The sequence below is a fragment of the Trichomycterus rosablanca genome, chromosome 15 (assembly GCF_030014385.1).
Source record: "Trichomycterus rosablanca isolate fTriRos1 chromosome 15, fTriRos1.hap1, whole genome shotgun sequence".
NCBI classification, from domain to species: domain Eukaryota; kingdom Metazoa; phylum Chordata; class Actinopteri; order Siluriformes; family Trichomycteridae; genus Trichomycterus; species Trichomycterus rosablanca.
The window spans coordinates 32,460,746-32,482,178 of record NC_086002.1 but is presented as its reverse complement, the minus strand read 5'-3'; the positions used below and the strand labels follow the sequence as shown (position 1 = coordinate 32,482,178).

Below are 21,433 nucleotides of genomic sequence, written 5' to 3'. Positions count from 1 at the left end.
GTACAGCCTGTAATAATACACAATATAAACACTGTAATGAGTCAGAATTTATCAGATAGTGCAGCAGAGCTGGGATCTCGAACACATCGTATCAGATCTCAGCCCTGCCATCCGGCTACATGAACAACGACCGGCTGTTGTTCACAGGGTGGGACGAGCCGGACCAGGGTTCCTCATAACTGGTGCAATTAAGACCTCTGCTGGCTGATTGATGGCGCCTGATATCAGGGTGTGGCTCTCTGTGCACAAATCTACATATGGAACTCGCCTTGTGCAGGTGAAAAGATGCAGTCGCATGCAGGGTTGTATCGGGAGAGGTGAAGCGATTTTGTTCGTATTTTAATAAATGTACTTTTAAAGATCTTAAACTATTTAGCGTGACAAAGTGCATCATGACCAAAAGATTCAGTCAGAGAAAATAATCTACGGTGAGATGGGTGTGATTGTGTCCCGGCACTGAATTAATCATGATCACCAGTGAATGAAGTACAGTGAGGTATTTATCTGATGTATCTCACCTGTAACACGAAGCTCAACTCCATCTGCACCTTGGTACCTTCCTCCAGGTTTATCAGTTATAAATCTGAAGTAATATTTACTTTGGTCTTTTTCTGTAACCTTAGACAGTTTGAGAGTGCAGTCATTCTTTTTGTCGCTGTACTGAACTCTACCTCTGTACTCCGGGTCTGAAGCCAGATCAGGAGGCTCTACACCACGGGCCACCTCCCCCTTATTCCAGAAAGGTGTTTGAACTGTGTAACTAGATGGGTATGTGTAAGTGCAGCCCATAATTACTGTAGATCCTTTTAGAGCACAGATAGATTTTGAAGTGTAAGTCACCCACCATCCATTCTGAGCATCAGCGACTCCTGCAACACACACACACACACACACACAGAATCAGATCAGTTATGCTTAGATTGTTCTGTGAACCTACATTCATTGATGCCGTTTATTTTATACTGTGTTGTCGTGTGTGACAACCAGGAAATGAGTTTGGTGTTTGGTTGGTGCAGCAGTAAAAAACTCAGAAAGGGGGCAAATACTTTCTCACAGCACCCTGATCACTGACACACACCCCTCCCCCCCAGGCCGAATACACACTGCCAGTGATCGAGTGAGTGTGTGTGTTTAAAACACACAAGTGTGATCGCACTTCTAGCTGAATGCTAACTCTGCATCTAAGTGTCTGTGCTGGTGCGTTTTCTTTATTTAGGTTTTCGTAGAAGCTCGAAGATGAAAGTTTCACAAGTTCTGCAGAGATGAAGAGAGAAAGAGCTCCAACATAAAAAGCAGAAGTAACACAGTTACACTGCACCAGTACAGACCATCATTATTCATCTAACAGAGAAAACCCCACCCAGTTATCTGATCCAGGCCAGTTCCAGTTCCAGTAAGCTTCTTTACATCAGACTCATCCAACCTTAAGTGACTTATACATGGAGGCTTCATGTCAACCCCACCCGACACCTTTTAAACTATTAGTTCCTGATCTCATAAATGCTCATTTGACTAAATGGGCACAAATTCCCATAAAGCGCAGCTTCATTTTAACACCTATGGTTTCTCAATAAGCTTAAGGTCAGTCGTCCATTTATTTATGAATATATGGTCAACATATGGAAATTTTTTTCTACTCTTTCTTCCTATTTACTTGCACTGAATCTAATCCGATCGTGTCTGTTTAGAGCCTGACTAGGCCGGTAGCACCGCTGGGACTTAAACCAGAGGGCTCGAACTCTCCGTGATAGTGAATTAGCACCTACATAAGCAACATTTTTAATTAAGCAATATATACAGAGATTATTTGGGAAACTCTGATAGAGATCATATCAGAATTATAGCAGCATTAGGCTATCAAAAATAAATAAAATGACTTCATTTTTTACCTAAAACTGCACCAATGACGTCAATGTATCTCAACTCAACAAGCATCAGTGCGACTGCACTGCTTGACGTACAGTGGAGAAATGTTGCTCTAATGTTATGTATACTATACTATGGGTCCCCAGGTTCTGTGTCGCAGTCGCCTACATTTCATCCAGTGACCAGAATAAAGTGGCTCCTGGATTCATCAGCATTTATACTCGTGTTCACTGTCTGATTTTACACACCAATTAACCGTATTCTGTTTCAGGAAGATCTAAATGTGACGGCTGTGTTTATATTGAGGAGCTGGACTCACCTGTGATCATGAGCAGAACTATCAGAGAGGCAGACCGGAGCATTCTGAGGAACATCATCATCACTGCATCCTGCAGGATTCCACAATGTTGGTTAGTTTTTTATACCATAAATCTTCTCTTAAGTGTCTCTGACTTTACATCTACAAGGTGGACCGACTAGGTAGGAGTGGACAGTGAGTGGACACTGTGTTGATACCAGCACAACACACACTAACACACCACCACCATGTCAGTGTCACTGCCGTGCTGAGAATCATCCACCACCTAAATAATACCTGCTCTGTGGTGGTCCTGACCATTGAAGAACAGGGTGAAAGGGGGTAACAAAGCATGCAGAGAAACAGATGGACTACAGTTAGTGATTGTAGAGCTACAAAGTGCTTCTATATGGTAGGTGGGTTGTTGTAACAATGCATGACTATAAAATAACCCAACATGGTCAATATTTACCCGACGCTTGGTTACCAAGTGTGAATAGAAACGTACGATCTCTAAACGTCTCTTTTGCATAAATTAACCAAATTAAATTAAAACTCGGGACTTAAACATCAACACGACTGGGAATCACGTTGACAGTCATTATCACAACATTATAAATATATACGTGAAGAAATACACACGTAACAGCTACTTATAGACATTGCAAAGCATGCTGGAGGATCCACATTCAGGCTTCATCCTTTACATAAATGTTAGTAGACATACCAAAATACATAAGCACACATATATACAGAAGTAATAACCATCTTCCTACCTTCAGAAAGAACTCAGTCTGGTTACACTTGACCGTAAACTGTGTTACTGATCCTCTACTCTATCACACAAAGTACAAGTTTCTTCCTCTTTTCTTCTAGCTGAATCTTTCCTTCCGTTTGCATGAATAAAAAAACCCACCACAGATTTTAACCCTTCCTCATTAATCTACCATATTAAACCTGTTCTATATACTCCTTCTATAGGTTACACCACATACAGAGTACATCAGGTCAGGGCCGGGATACTTCGTCTTAATAAGGTGTTAAGTGCTCGTTTTGGGTCAAGAACTTAAAAAAGACCCTCAAAAATAACTGGAATGTCTGGCAATTGGCATAAAATCCTTTATTAAAGGACATTTTAATGATTTTAATACTAAGGCAGCTGCAGCCTAGTGGTTAAGGTACTGGACTAGTAATCCAAAGGTCGCTGGTTCAAGCCCCACCACTGCCAGGTTGCTGCTGTTGGGCCCTTGAGCAAGGCCCTTAACCCTCAATTGCTTAGACTGTATGCTGTCACAGTGCTGTTAGTCACTTTGGATAAAAGCTTCTGCTAAATGCGTAAAATGTAATAAGTCTTGGTTGACTCTCCTGATGACTGTGTATCATTCACATGTTTATAGCATGACAGGATCAGAAAGACGTGTTTAAATGTGTATTCTGTATCCAGAATCCTCTCAGGGACTCGACAGGTGACTGTTTAGTGTCATTTACCTCGACTAAGAAATAAATTCAGGGTTTTTTGGACGTTTTGGTGTAAATTTGTGTTTGTTTGTTAGTGTAGCTTCACTGTTCTTACTGCGGCGCTGAGGAGAATGATTGACAAGCGGTTTGACCAATCATCGATGTCAATTTAGCCGAGCTCGACCAATCATGCGTGAGAGGAGGCGGGACCTACAGAGTGAACGCTGACTGGAAAAATTAAACGTCGACATGAAACAAAACCGAACAACTAGCAAACAAACTTATTATAATTAAAATTGAACAAAATATTGAGTTTGTTTTAGAGAAATATCAGCTTATAGTTTAGTTTCTAACAGAAATAAAGCTTATTAAGGCATCCCGGCGTTCTGACAGCTACAGAAGTTTAAGTTATGGTTGCCAGATAATCAACAGACCCCTCATTTCTAGTTTAAAAATGTCATTCTCTCCTCCTTTCCACACCAAAACAAAAACACATTACAGCGCCCCAATAGCATCCAATATAACTCCGTCATTCTTACATAAGTCTGTTACACTAGTTTAAATGTGTTTTAAGTGTCTAATGACTCTCCTACTGTACGATGTACACAAATGATTACTGTGTAGAATCGACTCTTTGAATCGGCTCACTCAATAACTATAAATCAGGGTCTAGAAAAACCGATTCTGAATCAGAGATGATTCTCTGGAATCTAATAGCCCCTAATCGAATCAGTGCAGGTTGGAGACTTTTGATGGTTTTTGGCCAGACAATTTTACGACTAACTTAATGAGTTAAAATATGCTCGTGTAAATAATTATTTTATTCATATGGTTCAAGCTTACAATATAAAAGAATATACACACACATACTGTAAATATAAAATGTAAATATGTTATAAAATACAATCATTATAGTCGAAATTATATAAAATGCCACTAGTATAAAAGTAAAAATACTTGGTATCATTCGAGTCTTTCTAACACAGATGCACAGATATATCGTTTACCCAACATGCACAGAAATAACCAGGACGCTACTCTCAGTTAGATGAAGAGTGTAAGCAATTATCACACTGTGTTTTGGTCATGTTGATCCTTTTACATCATTTTAGATTCTATACGGGGCAGATGAACATAATCGTCTTATAAGAAGTAAGTTGTAACTCAAGTGCACGTTGTGCTTCAAGCTCGTCCCCGCCGTCGGTCCTGATCACTCGGCGCTCGTTCTATTTCACACTGCTGTAGATAACTGACAGATCTTCCTCTGTGGAAGTGGGAGACCTGTGAAGAAAAGAGCAACAAGCACAATGTGGTTTATATGAAACAAAAGTTATTAGATTCAATTCTGCAGAGCTGAGCAGTCAGGATTCCTAGTAGTATTTCTTATTAGTATTTAGTGGTTATTAATTTTAGGTGATCAGTGACGATTGATCTTTAATGCTTGAGTTTACTTCGAGTCTTAATACTTGGGTAAAATAAGCTGTATTTAAGTAACATTGTTTGGGCCGTTGGTTGACGTGCCTGTAGTGGGCCTTGAACCAGCAACCTTCTGATGACTAATCTAGTAGCTTAACCGTTGATCCGTCTGCTGGTTCCCTCTCACCTGCGAGTAAATCTGACGTTGTCGTACTGATTCTCCTCCTGCTGACTCTCTTCTGCCCGTCTGTCACGTCGAGGCTTGATAGCAGCGTACTGAGCTTCTTCAGTCCCCGCCGAGCCAGAAGCTTTCGCCGGGTCGTTCCGTGATCGATGCACGATTGTGACGTACTGAACTTCGTCCTGACTGGATTCCTCTGAATCAGCTCGATCGTTCTCAGTACCGGTCGCGGCCACGGTGCTGTACAGGTTCTCCTACGTCCAGGAAAGAGGCAACATGTTGGGAAACTTTAGTTAAAACACGAGCAAAAATAATGAATGTTAAAGATAGATCAGCATTATGATGACCTGCCTGATTTAAATCAGCATCGTTGGCTTGGTCGGCTCTCTTCTTTCTTCTGAGATGTAAATAATAATAATAATAATAATAATAATAATAATAATGTTAGTCTTTGTGGTTTAAACTGTAATGAATGAAAGAGGATTTTAGAAGCATTTGCTCACCTGATGAGTACAATTATAATGATGATGGCTAACAAACATCCGGCTATAACTCCACCTGCTGCATATAGAGCTGCACCCGGAGTCCCTGTGTACACACAAGTATTAAATCCCTGGATGCAGTAAATGACCAAAATTATGTGGACACCTGGGCGTCTCCCGGATGGTCGCCAATCTTATGGGAAGTCTTCCAATGGAAGTTCCAATAGGACTTGCTTTGTAAAACAGGAGGAGCTGTCCCCTATCCATTCATTTTAAATGTGTCCACATACTTATGACCATACAGTGTTTAAATGCTAGAATGTTTCGTGATACAGTAACGTCCATACCGATCAAGGTAACGAACAGCGTTATAATGAGACTTTAAAGGAGATAAAAACTTAAATGTATAGAAGTGAATGAAGGTTATAATGGAGCATCATCAGTAACTTACAGTGAACATCAATATTTACAGCAGTAGAGTTCTGATCTCCGTGTTCATTCCAGACCCGACATTTATATTCTCCTCCATCATCAGATCTGATCTTGTGGATTGTAAAAATTTCTCCTGTTGCTTTGTAGCTCGTTCCTTTAAACCAGTGATACCAGGCGGCTGGTTTAGCATCACTGCTGCAGGTCAGAGTTACTGAACTTCCCTCCGTTATTTCACCTGAAGGACTGACGGACACTGAGACGTGCCTTGGAGGATCTAGAGGTAAAACAAACTGTAGTTCAGAAATATATTTTGTCTTATTTGGTTTTTAAATAATGAGACTTTAAAGGAGATAAAAACTTAAATGTATAGAAGTGAATGAAGGTTATAATGGAGCATCATCAGTAACTTACAGTGAACATCAATATTTACAGCAGTAGAGTTCTGATCTCCGTGTTCATTCCAGACCCGACATTTATATTCTCCTCCATCATCAGATCTGATCTCAGGGATTGTAAACGTTTGTCCTGATGCTTTGTTGGTTGTTCCTTTATACCAGTGATACCAGGCGGCTGGTTTAGCATCACTGCTGCAGGTCAGAGTAACTGATTTGTTCTCCATTATTACACCTGAAGGACTGACGGACACTGAGACGTTTTTTGGAGGATCTGAAAGAAAGAATGAAAGAACTTTGTGTTACTTTTAAAATATTAGTCAGATCTTCAGATTTGGTTAAATTAATTTAATAAACTTTTTTTTCTAGAAACGTATTAATACATATTAATGATGGCGTGTTACGATGTCAAATCCTTCAGTAAGAAGCTTCAGTATTATGGAGATGAAGTGCTTCGAAAGGATCATCAAAGACTATGTCACTTCATTACTTCCGGACTCTATGGACCCTCTACAGTTCCATTCTACAGATGATGCCATCACCTACCTGCTTCACACTACAATAACACACCTGGACGCTGGCAGGGGTGATTATGTTAAAATGCTGTTTGTCGACTACAGCTCAGCATTCAACACGATTATCCCCTCTAAACTAACCATCAAGTTGGAGAACCTGGGACTTCATCCACCCTTGTGTCACTGGATCTCTAACTTCCTGACAGACAGAACACAGGCAGGGAAAGTAGGCAAACACATCTTACCCACCCTCATCCTTAGCACTGGTGCCCCCCAGGGCTGTGTCCTGAGCCCCCTGCTGTACTTACTGTACACATATGACTGTGTGGCCACTTCCAGCTCTACCACCATTGTCAATTTTGTTGACGACACTGTTGACGACAACGGTGGATGAGAGGGCCTACCTGGAAGACTGGTGCCAGGATAACAATCTCCTCCTTAACGTCAGCAATAGGAGCTGATCAGGAGTGCTGTCAGATCTCCTCTCATAATATTTGGTTAAATGTCCTTTGCTTCTTTTAGCTCAATCAGACTCAACATTCTCATACTAATGTGAATGGATCTATTATCTCTCTACCTGGCAAAACCAGTTATTTAACCAAATTTGTGCTGTTTCTTATGCACACTTAGATATAATGGACCCAAAGTATAAAGACGAGACACAATAAGCAGACCAAAACATAATACAGATGGTGCCATAAAATGACACAACATGGTGTTATCTTAATTTAACTATTTCAAAACTGACCTGCATGAAAGTTTTCCATAAACTCTCTTTATTATTCAATCAACGTTCTACAGTGCAGTAATTTCACTAGCAGCACAAACGGCCTTAAAGCGTAACAACCCCTTCCCCCCCCCCCATTTATCACTCGAATTTATCCTCTTTTTCTTCTCCAAACTTAGTTCTTCTCACTGTGACCAAATGATTTAATACTTACAGTGGTGCTTGAAAGTTTGTGAACCCTTTAGAATTTTCTATATTTCTGCATAAATATGACCTAAAACATCATCAGATTTTCACACAAGTCCTAAAAGTAGATAACGAGAACCCAGTTAAACAAATGAGACAAAAATATTATACTTGGTCATTTATTTATTGAGGAAAATGATCCAATATTACATATTTGTGAGTGGCAAAAGTATGTGAACCTCTAGGATTCGCAGTTCATTTGAAGGTGAAATTAGAGTCAGGTGTTTTCAATCAATGGGACGACAATCAGGAGTGAGTGGGCACCCTGTTTTATTTAAAGAACAGGGATCTATCAAAGTCTGCTCTTCACAACACATGTTTGTGGTAGTGTATCATGGCACGAACAAAGGAGATTTCTGAGGACCTCAGAAAAAGAGTTGGTGATGCTCATCAGGCTGGAAAAGGTTACAAAACCATCTCTAAAGAGTTTGGACTCCACCAATCCACAGTCAGACAGATTGTGTACAAATGGAGGAAATTCAAGACCATCGTTACCCTCCCCAGGAGTGGTCGTCCAACAAAGATCACTCCAAGAGCAAGGCGTGTGATAGTCGGTGAGATCACAAAGGACCCCAGGGTAACTTCTAGGCAACTGAAGGCCTCTCTCACATTGGCTAATGTTAATGTTCATGAGTCCACCATCAGGAGAACACTGATTAACAATGGTGTGCATGGCAGGGTTGCAAGGAGAAAGCCACTGCTCTCCAAAAAGAACATTGCTGCTCGTCTGCAGTTTGCTACAGATCACGTGGACGAGCCAGAAGGCTACTGGAAGAATGTTTTGTGGACGGATGAGACCAAAATAGAACTTTTTGGTTTAAATGAAAAGCGTTATGTTTGGAGAACGGAAAACACTGCATTCCAGCATAAGAACCTTATCCCATCTGTGAAACATGGTGGTGGTAGTATCATGGTTTGGGCCTGTTTTGCTGCATCTGGGCCAGGACGGCTTGCCATCATCGATGGAACAATGAATTCTGAATTATATTAGAGAATTCTTAAGGAAAATGTCAGGACATCTGTCCATGAACTGAATCTCAGGAGAAGGTGGGTCATGCAGCAAGACAACGACCTTAAGCACACAAGTCGTTTACCAAAGAATAGTTAAAGAAGAATAAAGTTCATGTTTTGGAATGGCCAGGTCAAAGTCCTGACCTTAATCCAATGGAAATGTTGTGAAAGGACCTGAAGCGAGCAGTTAATGTGAGGAAACCCACCAACATCCCAGAGTTGAAGCTGTTCTGTACGGAGGAACGGGCTAAAATTCCTCCAAGCCGGTGTGCAGGACTAATCAACAGTTACCGGAAACGTTTAGGTGCAGTTATTGCTGCAAAGGGGGGGGGGGGGGGGGGTCACACCAGATACTGAAAGCAAAGGTTCACATACTTTTGCCACTCACAAATATGTAATATTGGATCATTTTCCTCAATAAATAAATGACCAAGTATAATATTTTTGTCTCATTTGTTTAACTGGGTTCTCTTTGTCTACTTTTAGGACTTGTGTGAAAATCTGATGATGTTTTAGGTCAAATTTATGCAGAAATATAGAAAATTCTAAAGGGTTCACAAACTTTCAAGCACCACTGTATATTTATATGAGACCTCCAGAAGGCTTCTTCACCTTCGTCCATGTGATCAGTAACATGAGGTGGTGATTTTAAAGCAGGAGGGTTTTGGTGCAGCAGCCTTTAAGCCAATAGCAGTGAAGCACTTAATGTCATTTTTATAAAAATAATATAAGAATAAAGAAATATATTTTGTCTCATTTAATCTATAATAATGAGACTTTAAAAATAATATAATGGAGCATCATCAGTAACTTACAGTGAACATCAATATCTACGATGCTGGAGTCTTGACCTCCGTGTTCATTCCTGGCCCGACATTTATATTCTCCTCCATCATCAGATCTGATCTTGTGGATTATAAAAGTTTCTCCTGTTGCTTTGTAGCTCGTTCCTTTAAACCAGTGATATGAGGCGGCTGGTTTAGCATCACTGCTGCAGGTCAGAGTTACTGAACTTCCCTCCGTTATTACACCTGAAGGACTGACGGATACTGAGACGTTCCTCGGAGGATCTAGAGGTAAAACAAACTGTAGTTCAGAAATATATTTTGTCTTATTTGGTTTTTAAATAATGAGACTTTAAAGGAGATAAAAACTTAAATGTATAGAAGTGAATGAAGGTTATAATGGAGCATCATCAGTAACTTACAGTGAACATCAATATTTACAGCAGTGGAGTCCTGATATCCGTGTTCATTCCAGACCCGACATTTATATTCTCCTCCATCATCAGATCTGATCTCAGGGATTATAAACTTTTGTTCTGATGCTTTGTGGTCTTTTCCTTTATACCAGTAATACGAGGCGGCTGGTTTAGCATCACTGCTGCAGGTCAGAGTTACTGAACTGTTCTCCATTATTTCACCTGAAGGACTGACGGACACTGAGACGTTTTTTGGAGGATCTGAAAGAAAGAATGAAAGAACTTTGTGTTACTTTTAAAATATTAGTCAGATCTTCAGATTTGGTTAAATTAATTTAATAAACTTTTTTTTCTAGAAACGTATTAATACATATTAATGATGGCGTGTTACGATGTCAAATCCTTCAGTAAGAAGCTTCAGTATTATGGAGATGAAGTGCTTCGAAAGGATCATCAAAGACTATGTCACTTCATTACTTCCGGACTCTATGGACCCTCTACAGTTCCATTCTACAGATGATGCCATCACCTACCTGCTTCACACTACAATAACACACCTGGACGCTGGCAGGGGTGATTATGTTAAAATGCTGTTTGTCGACTACAGCTCAGCATTCAACACGATTATCCCCTCTAAACTAACCATCAAGTTGGAGAACCTGGGACTTCATCCACCCTTGTGTCACTGGATCTCTAACTTCCTGACAGACAGAACACAGGCAGGGAAGGTAGGCAAACACATCTTACCCACCCTCATCCTTAGCACTGGTGCCCCCCAGGGCTGTGTCCTGAGCCCCCTGCTGTACTTACTGTACACATATGACTGTGTGGCCACTTCCAGCTCTACCACCATTGTCAATTTTGTTGACGACACTGTTGACGACAACGGTGGATGAGAGGACCTACCTGGAAGACTGGTGCCAGGATAACAATCTCCTCCTTAACGTCAGCAATAGGAGCTGATCAGGAGTGCTGTCAGAACTCCTCTCAGAATATTTGGTTAAATGTCCTTTGCTCCTCTCACCTTAATCAGACTCAACATTCTTACACAAATGTGAATGGATCTATTATCTCTCGACCTGGCAAAACCAGTTATTTAACCAAATTTGTGCTGTTTCTTATGCACACTTATATATAATGGACCCAAAGTATAAAGACGAGACACAATAAGCAGACCAAAACATAATACAGATGGTGCCATAAAATGACACAACATGGCGTTATCTTAATTTAACTATTTCAAAACTGACCTGCATGAAAGTTTTCCATAAACTCTCTTTATTATTCAATCAACGTTCTACAGTGCAGTAATTTCACTAGCAGCACAAACGGCCTTAAAGCGTAACACCTTTAAAAATCATTTAATCTATAATAATGAGACTTTAAAAATAATATAATGGAGCATCATCAGTAACTTACAGTGAACATCAATATCTATGATGCTGGACTCTTGACCTCCGTGTTCATTCCAGACTCGACATTTATATTCTCCTCCATCATCAGATCTGATCTTGTGGATTGTTAAAGTTTCTCCTGATGCTTTGAGGTCTTTTTCTTTATACCACTGATACGAGGCGGCTGGTTTAGCATCACTGCTGCAGGTCAGAGTTACTGAACTTCCCTCCATTATTACACCTGGAGGACTGACGGACACTGAGACACTTTTTGGAGGATCTGAAAGAAATAAGGGAATAAGTGTTAATTTTAAAAGAAATATTCAGTTCTTAAGACTTTGGTTATTAATTATAGTGCACTGATAACTGACTGACTCGAATGAACTCTTTCTCTTAATTTCTAAAATTAGTAACTATTACTTTAAATACTCTACAATGTGAGCAGCGACCACTCCTGGGTAGATTTACCACTTTTCAAAGTTTATTTTATTTAGAGATAGTGGAGTCTTACAATCTTATTCTTCACTTGTTTAGTCTAGTGCTGGTTTTATGAGGATGAATGAATGAATCTGTACTTACATCCTACATTAAGAGTCACAGCAGAGGAGAGATGATCTCCTACAGAACACTGATAACGACCTCCATCCTCCATCCTGGCTGGCTGCAGATGAAGATCGGAGGTGTCGGTGTAGGTGGTTTGTTTTTTATGTTGATTTCTGTACCAGGTGATTGATGGATTATCAGTCAGTGTGCAGGTTGTTTTACATGTGAGAGTTACTGCAGTTCCTTCTTTTACTGTCTCTGGACCGTCCACCTGAATACCTGAGAACAAGAGGAGAACATGCTGAGAATGTTTTTACACTCTTAATTATTTTACCCATCAGCCTCTAACTACAGAGAAAGTTTTTATGTGCTGTTTATATTTAACAGAGCTGCAGTAATCAATTTAGGTATGTCTAATGTTTCTGCAATACTCCCATATTCAGGCATCACCATCGTTCTCAAAATGCTTTTACAGCTGCTCAGGTGGCGCAGTGGTAAAATACGCTAGCGCACCAGAGCTAGGATCTCAAACACATCGTATCAGAGCTCCCCTCCGCCATCCGACTGGCTGTTGTTCACAGGGTGGGACGAGCCGGACCAGGGTTCCTTATAACTGGTGCAATTACGACCTCTGCTGGCTGATCGATGGCGCCTGATATCAGGGCGTGGCTCTGTGCACAAATCTACATACGGAACTCGCCTCGTGCAGGTGAAAAGATGCAGTCGCATGCAGGGTTGTATCGGGAGAGGTGAAGCGATTTTGTTCGTATTTTAATATATTTACTTTTAAGATCTGAAACTATTTAGCGTGACAAAGTGCACATTACACACAGTACTGAAACGACTGTTCACCCTCGAAGAAAAAATTCTGCAAGATGCATCTATGACCCATCATGACCAAAAGATTCAGTCAGAGAAAATAATCAACAGTAAGACGGGTGTGATTGTGTCCTGGCACTGAATTAATCATGAGCACCAGTGAATGAAGTACAGTGAGGTATTTATCTGATGTATCTCACCTGTAACATGAAGATAAACTCCACCTGCACCTTCATACTTTCCATCATCTTTATTAGTTATAAATCTGAAGTAATATGGAGTGATAGAAGTTTGGTCTTTTTCTGTAATGTTAGACAGTTTGAGAGTGCAGTCATTCTTTTTGTCTCCGATGTACTGAACTCTACCGCTGTACTCCGGGTCTGAAGCCAGATGAGGAGGGTCTTCACCAGGGGGAACCTTCCCTTTACTCCAGAAAGGTGTTTGAACTGTGTAACTAGATGGGTATTCGTAAGTGCAGCCCATAATCACTGTAGATCCTTTTAGAGCACAGATATAATTTGAAGTGTAAGTCACCCACCATCCATACTGAGCATCACAGATTCCTGCAACACAACACAGAATCAGATCAGTTATGCTTAGATTGTTCTGTGAACCTACATTCATTGATACCGTTTATTTTATAGTGTTGTCGTATGTGGCATCAGACTTTAACCAGGAAATGAGTTTGGTGTTTGGGTGGTGCAGCAGTAAAAAAACACTGTGACAACTCAGAACTCAGAAAGGGGGCAAATACTTTCTCACAGCACCCTGATCACTGTCTGTGCTGGTGCGTTTTCTTTATGGGCTTTCTTTCATAGACGCTCGAAGATGAAAGTTTCACAAGTTCTACACAGATGAAGAGAGAAAGAGCTCCAACATAAAAAAGCAGAAGTAACACAGTTACACTGCACCAGTACAGACCATCATTACTCATCTAACAGAGAAAACCCGACCCAGTTATCTGATTCAGGCCATTTCCAGTTCCACTAAGCTTTTTTACATCAGACTCATCCAACCTTAAGTGACTTTTACATAGAGGCTTCATGTCAACCCTACTGGACACTATTTGAACCATTAGTGCCTGATCTCATAAATGCTCTGCTGGGACTTAAACCAGAGAGCTCGATCTCTCTGTGGTAGTGGGTTACATAAGCAATATTTTAATTAAGCAATATATACAGAGATAACTTGGGGAAACTCTGATAGACTGATAAAGATCATTTCAGACTTATAGCAGCATCTGGCTATTAAAAATAAATAAAATGACTTTATTTTTCCCTAAAACTGCACCAATGACGTCAATGTGTCTCGACTTACAAGCATCAGTGCGACTGCATTGCTTGACGTACAGTGAAGAAGAGTTATTAGGGCTGGACTGTGGGTGGCAAACCGCACTAAGGGTCCCCAGGTTCTGTGTCGCAGTCGCCTACATTTCATCCAGTGACCAGAATAAAGTGGCTCCTGGTTTCAATCGCAATTATACTCGTGTTCACTGTCTGATCTTACAGACCAATTAACCGTATTCTGTTTCAGGAAGATCTAAATGTGACGGCTGTGTTTATATTGAGGAGCTGGACTCACCTGAGATCATGAGCAGAACTATCAGAGAGGCAGACCGGAGCATTCTGAGGAACATCATCATCACTGCATCCTGCAGGATTCCACAATGTTGGTTAGTTTTTTATACCATAAATCTTCTCTTAAGAGTCTCTGACTTTACATCTACAAGGTGGACCGGCTAGGTAGGCATGTCTAATAGAGTGAACAGTGAGTGGACACGGTGTTGATACCAGCACAACACACACTAACACCCCACCACCATGTCAGTGTCACTGCAGTGCTGAGAATCATCCACCACCTAAATAATACCTGCTCTGTGGTGGTCCTGACCATTAAAGAACAGCATGAAACGGGGTAACAAAGCATGCAGACAAACAGATGGACTACAGTCAGTAATTGTAGAACTACAAAGTGCTTCTATATGGTAGGTGGGTTGTTGTAACAATGCATGACTATTAAATAACCCAACATGGTCAATATTTACCCGACGCTTGGTTGCCAAGTGTGAATAGAAACGTACGATCTCTAAACGTCTCTTTTGCATAAATCAACTAAATTAAATAAAAACTCGGGACTTTAACGTCAACACGAGCGAGAATCACGTCGACCGTCTGATCCGAAATCCAAACTCACAACATTATAAATACATACGTGAAGAAATACACACGTAACAGCTACTTATAGACATTGCAAAGCATGCTGGAGGATCCACATTCAGGCTAAATCCTTTAAATAAATGTTAGTAAACATACCACAATACATAAGCACACATATATACATGTACATTTTCCTTTTTAGAAGTAATAACCATCTTCCTACCTTCAGAAAGAGCTCAGTCTGGTTACACTTGGCCACAAACTGTGTTACTGATCCTCTACTCTATCACACAAAGTACATGTGGCTTCCTCTTTTCTTCTAGCTGAATCTGTCCTTCCGTTTATATGAATAAACAAAATCCACCACAGATTTTAACCCTTCCTCATTAATCTACCATAATAAACCTGTTCTATACACTCCTTCTACAGGTTACACCACATAGAGAGTACATCAGGTCAGGGCCGGGAAACTTCGTGTTAATGAGGTGGAAAATGTGCCGTTTTAGATCTAGAACTTTAAAAAGACCCTCAAAAAAAAATCAGAACTTCTGGAGAACATAGAAAGATGCAAATGTTCTGTTCAGTCATGTATCACTTCCTCAGCCTTCAGATGCTGCTACTGTTAAATGAAATCCTGCCAAAATACATTTCATTCATCATTTTATTAATTTGTTTAATTAATTAGTGTATTTATTAAGTACATTTTAAACAATTCAATTTCTAAACATCTTACTGTAATAATGAACACTTTCAAATACTAAACACAAAGTTTTCAACCCCCCCCAAAAAAATAAAGTAAATAAACCTACTGTATACATACTGTTATCTGTTAGATAGCAGGTTCTCCCATGTCCCCAGTGCTGTACATTCTGATTTAATGATGATAAATGAGCTTTAAGTCTTTCAATACTGTTTAAAAGCTTTTGCTTATGAGGGTTTTTCACACCTCCCTGGAGTTGCTGGTCCACCCTGTTATCTCTTACCTTATGATCTTTCTGGAGGGGAAACGACTGTGGAAGATGAGCGGCTTATTAAACTCCTCGTTTTAATATTGTTTATTCCACATTTTATCCTAAAAGTCTTATATGGTCGACCGTAACATGTTCACACTGTTATGCACCAGCTTTCTATCCCTAATTTAATTAAGATAGCATAAGTAATTCATGTTGTTGTTGTCAGTTATTGCATAAATCATGGACCTATAAAAGGTAGCATGTATTTTAATCTAAAAGAAAAATGTGAAATCACGTGTTGGTGCAAAATCAGAGATGCGATTCATACCAAGGGTTCGAAAACCTAGTGAGCTGCCTTGCTGTCTTACTGCCTACACGGGCAGCTGCCTCAGTAGAGAGGATTCTAATAAGTCAATGACTTATAAGTCAGGTTAATCGAACGCGCTACTTAGACAGCAATTCCGTCAGGTTTCGCTTACTGAGCTAACACAGTTAGAATCTTGCCATTCAAACCAATGGAATGAGGTGGCGCAGCGCGCTAGCATGTCAATATAACGTCTCCCTCCGTGTACCGAAAACGGTTACATTCGCTGACGAGCCCGAACTTGCAAATAAAAACACTTGTACAAGTTTATACAAGTTAAAAAGCAATAATAATTTATTTAAATAAAAAAAAAAACACTTCAATGCCGCCGCATTGAATGCTGGGATTGCCTTGGCTGCTAAGGACGCTTCCGATGCTCACTCGCTCTTGAGTCAAAATAACACTGAAATTTTGAGATGCCTCACTAGTGAGGATATTAAGACATCTAGGATTTCGAACAGCCTCCTTCTCGGGAGCGCGTAGGATGACGTAAAATGAGTCCATGTAGAGAGAGAGAGAGAGCTTTTCCAACACACCCTATATCTGTTAAAAAAGGTCACTCCAGAAGTCTGTCCAGAACAGGGTGGATATCTTGGGTCAGAGACTGCATAAAAAAAGTATTTTAATAAAACCTACAGTTTGTGAGCTTGACCAATATTAGTTTGGAAAAGTAAAACACGTCCTTTACATAATAAAACATAAAAAACTAATAAAAACTGTGTTTCATTTTCCAAAAGTTTTAAGTTCCAAAAGGCACCAAATCCCAGGAACGACCCACAAATATGCAGATAAACTCGGACGACCAGGTTTTCTTTTATAGAACAGGTAGACGGGTGGTGGTGGAAGGTTGGGGGTGACTTTTATGACTTTTAATAATGATATAATGAATCGATGGGCATAAAATCCACTATTAAAGGACATTTGAGTGATTGTAATAAGTCTTGGTTGACTCTCCTGATGACTGTGTATCATTCACATGTTTATAGCATGACAGGATCAGAAAGACGTGTTTAAATGTGTATTCTGTATCCAGAATCCTCTCAGGGACTCGACAGGTGACTGTTTAGTGTCATTTACCTCGACTAAGAAATAAATTCAGGGTTTTTTGGACGTTTTGGTGTAAATTTGTGTTTGTTTGTTAGTGCAGCTTCACTGTTCTTACTGCGGCGCTGAGGAGAATGATTCACAAGCGGTTTGACCAATCATCGATGTCAATTTAGCCGAGCTCGACCAATCATGCGTGAGAGGAGGCGGGACCTACAGAGTGAACGCTGACTGGGAAACAAAACCGAACAACTCAACTAGCAAACAAACTTATTACAATTAAAATGTAATAGAAAATTTAGTTTGTTTTAGAGAAATATCAGCTTATAGTTCAGTTTCTAACAGAAATAAAGCTTATTAAGGCATCCCGGCGTTCTGACAGGTAACACAGTTCAAGTTTTGGTTGCCAGATATTCAACAGACCCCTCATTTCTAGTTATAAATTCTGTTAGAACAGTAACGGCGCCCCTGCTGGTCTGTAAAAGAACTCTGTGCTAACTAACCCGGTTCCCCTGCTGCAGTGTTTGAAGGCCAAGAAATAAATAAGACACACAAAATAAGATTAGATCCATTTCTGGCTCCCTAACCATGGTGTAAAGCACAAAGAAGCAGATAAAGGACAGAATGACGCCTCACCCCTATTGTAGAATTCCTCAGTAACACTTCTGTTCAATCCACGAGTCTGTAAATCCAGGAGAGTCTGCAGGTTTGGTCTGGACTGAAGGTTTGGGTTCAAATTGAATCTATCTGCGATTTTTAAACATGAAAAATGACAAACTGGTCCTTTAACACCATTCAGCACAAGTATCAGATTAAATACAATAAGTAATCAGAAAGGAAACATAATGTAACATATATAGAGAGAAAGAGTCGACTCAAGTATCAAGTATCGCTTGTGTTTCCTGAGACAGCTCAATAAATTTAGACTGCCTCAAGCACTGCTGGTTCAATTCTGCACTGCAATAATCGAGTCCGTCATCACATCTTCAATCACTTTCTGGTTCGGCTCTGCATCTCTGCACATCAAATGTGAACTACAGCGTACAGTGCGGTGTGCAGAGAAAATCATCACCTGTCGTCTTCCCACCCTTGAAGACCTGTACTCTTCGAGGATGAGAAAAAGGGCAGGGAAGATCACGGCGGACTCTTCACACCCTGGTCACCTGTTTTTCAAGAGACTCTCATCTTAGTGGAAACCGAGAGTGAGAGCCTTGAAGACTCGGACCAACCGCCACCTTCACAGCTTCTTTCCCCAGGCAATCAGCATACTTAACAAGGGCTCTTACTCTCACATCCCTCTGTTTTAACTGATGCACGTGGGTTTTCACACATGCCTCCAACATTTCCCTCGCAGTAAATGCACATACGCACCTTATTTACTGTAAATAATCTTTATTGCACAATTTTCTTTAAATTACTTGGAAGTCTGTCAGTGGACGTACTGCACACATTCATTGTACATTTGATGCTGTTTCATGTCACTGCTAAATCATTTTTAGTCTATGTCCATATAATACAATTTCTATTTTATACTTACTGTCAATGTACCATACTTTATACCTCTGTATATATCTGTTGCTGTTCATGCCACTGCCACATTCTTTTTGTAATTTTTTTTAAACTTTATTTTATTCTATGCTTATAATATCGTATTCTTTTTGTATTATTTCTATTTTATAATTTTATTTATGTTTGTTGACACCTGCACTAAGTGAAATTCCTTGTACATCTGGTACTTGATGAAAAAGCTATCCCAAACAGCCTGGCCCTTTGTGATAAAGTACCCCCCCTCCCCCCCATGGGATTAACCACAATTTTGGAAAAGCTGGGTTCAATTTCACTAGCCACACCAAGGCCGGATTACTGCCAGACCTGTAGAATCAAGAAATCACTTCAATAGAACCTAACTGACAACATGAAGTAGCTAAAAGCAATTCAAGAACAGATGAGAAACAAAGTCATTGACATCTATCAGTCTGAAAAAGGTTACAAAGCCTTTTCTAAAGCTTTGGGACTCCAGCGAACCACAGTGAGAGCTATTATCCACAAACTGAGAAAATTATTAGATTGTTATTGATGACTTTTATTCACATCAGTTCTATTAGAGCAGGGGTCGGGAACCTATGGCTCGCGAGCCAGATGTGGCTCTTTTGATGGCTGCATCTGGCTCGCAGACAAATCTTTAATAAAAAAATAATAACGTTAAAAATATAAAACATTCTCATGTATTTCAATCCATTCATTTCCTACCGCTCGTGTTCATGGTTGCGGGTGGCTGGAGCCAATCACAGCTGTCCTCGGAGAAAACACCACATTTTTATTGGATAATGCGTGTAACGTACACGGGTCGTTGTGAGGTCAGGAAGTAAACTTCCCTCCTTTTAATCAAGTAGTCAGCTAGCTAATTGCAAAAACCCTTTTATCGAAGAAGATGGCTAAAAGAAAAAAAGATGAGGAGTATCGTACTTTTCAGCAGGAATGGACTGAGGAATTCGCCTTTGTGGAGAGAGCAGGTTCTGCACTGTGTCTAATATGCAATGATAAAATTGCATCGATGAAACGGTCAAATATAAAGCGGCACTTCGACACACGCCATACTACATTTGCATCGAAATATCCTGCGGGGGACAGCAGGAAGAAAGCATGTCGAGAGCTACTGTGCAGAGTGCAAGCTAGTCAGCAGCAACTCCGTGTTTGGATCCAACAAGGTGACTGGAATTCGGCTAGCTTTGCTGGTGTTTTAGCAATTGTGAGAAATGGAAAGCCATTCACAGATGGGGAGTATGCCAAAACATTCATGCTTGATGTTGCCAATGAACTTTTTGACGACTTGACACTGAATGAAGATTTGGAAAGACTTGCACGACAGCAAGCAGAGTTGGCGAGCAAACACAAGTGGGGAGAAATGAAAAAACTTTAACCCACGGACCAGCTGATTGTCAAAACTTGGAACGCGCTTTCCCGTCACATACCACACACTGCAGCGTGTGAGTATTGCTGTACTGACAATGTTTGGCTCTACGTATGCATGTGAGCAGTCTTTCTCACATCTAAAGAACATTAAGACCAACCTACGGTCACGTTTAACGGATGGAAGTCTCAACGCCTGCATGAAGCTTAACCTCACCACGTATCAACCAGACTACAAAGCCATCAGCAAAACCATGCAGCACCAGAAGTCGCATTGATGGTAAGAAGTACTTTATTCATCATTGGTTAGCAACAGCATAACAACGTTATTAAAAAGAATTCAGAGACTTATTGTACTTTAAAAGTGTTGGTCTTACATCAAATGCACACATTTACTTGTATTTAGTTTTAAACATATTGTATGGCTCTCACGGAATTACATTTTAAAATATGTGGCGTTCATGGCTCTCTCAGCCAAAAAGGTTCCCGACCCCTGTATTAGAGAAATGAAGTGTATAAATAACCGTGTTCTTATGTACAGGTCGCGGTGATGCTACCCAGAATTACACTTCCTGTTTCTTTGCTGTTACACATTAGCATGTTCGGTAAGCCACAGATGTTTATTTCTTTTTTTTTAATCAGTATTGACCCTGATGTGATATGTACACTGTGTAATCTCACCCTGTTACCCCTTAAACGTCAAGCTTGGGGATTAAATCAGGTTTTGTTGATGCAGAAGAACTGAACATGAATGATCTGTGTGTGTGTGTGTGTGTGTGTGTGTGTGTGTGTGTGTGTGTGTGTGTGTGTGTGTGTGTGTGTTGCAGGAGTCTGTGATGCACAGGCTGGATGGGGTGTGTCTTACACTCTAAAATCTATCTGTGCTGAAAAGGGATCTACAGTGATCATGGACTGCTCTTACAAATACCCACCTAGTTACACAGTTCAAACAGTTTTCTGGAGTAAAGAGCTGCATGAAGGTGGTGTTGAGCCTCCTGATCTGGCTTCAGACCCGGAGTACAGCG

General features: G+C 40.3%; 1 protein-coding gene across 1 annotated transcript in view; it reads right to left on the bottom strand.

The window, feature by feature from the left end:
* Positions 1 to 14,623, bottom strand: part of LOC134328490 (uncharacterized) — a 41,159-nt gene extending 26,536 nt beyond the window's left edge. The window contains exons 1-13 of the mRNA XM_063009581.1: positions 14,563 to 14,623; positions 13,347 to 13,544; positions 12,199 to 12,441; positions 11,645 to 11,899; positions 10,232 to 10,486; positions 9,840 to 10,094; positions 6,545 to 6,799; positions 6,153 to 6,407; positions 5,723 to 5,807; positions 5,438 to 5,616; positions 5,226 to 5,346; positions 4,858 to 4,903; positions 2,186 to 2,255 (exon numbers count right to left, since the gene is read on the bottom strand). Coding sequence (XP_062865651.1) covers positions 2,186 to 2,255; positions 4,858 to 4,903; positions 5,226 to 5,346; positions 5,438 to 5,616; positions 5,723 to 5,807; positions 6,153 to 6,407; positions 6,545 to 6,799; positions 9,840 to 10,094; positions 10,232 to 10,486; positions 11,645 to 11,899; positions 12,199 to 12,441; positions 13,347 to 13,544; positions 14,563 to 14,623 — 2,278 coding nt within the window. The remainder of the gene's footprint in view (positions 1 to 2,185; positions 2,256 to 4,857; positions 4,904 to 5,225; positions 5,347 to 5,437; positions 5,617 to 5,722; positions 5,808 to 6,152; positions 6,408 to 6,544; positions 6,800 to 9,839; positions 10,095 to 10,231; positions 10,487 to 11,644; positions 11,900 to 12,198; positions 12,442 to 13,346; positions 13,545 to 14,562) is intronic.
* Between the last annotated feature and the right edge of the window lie 6,810 nt (positions 14,624 to 21,433).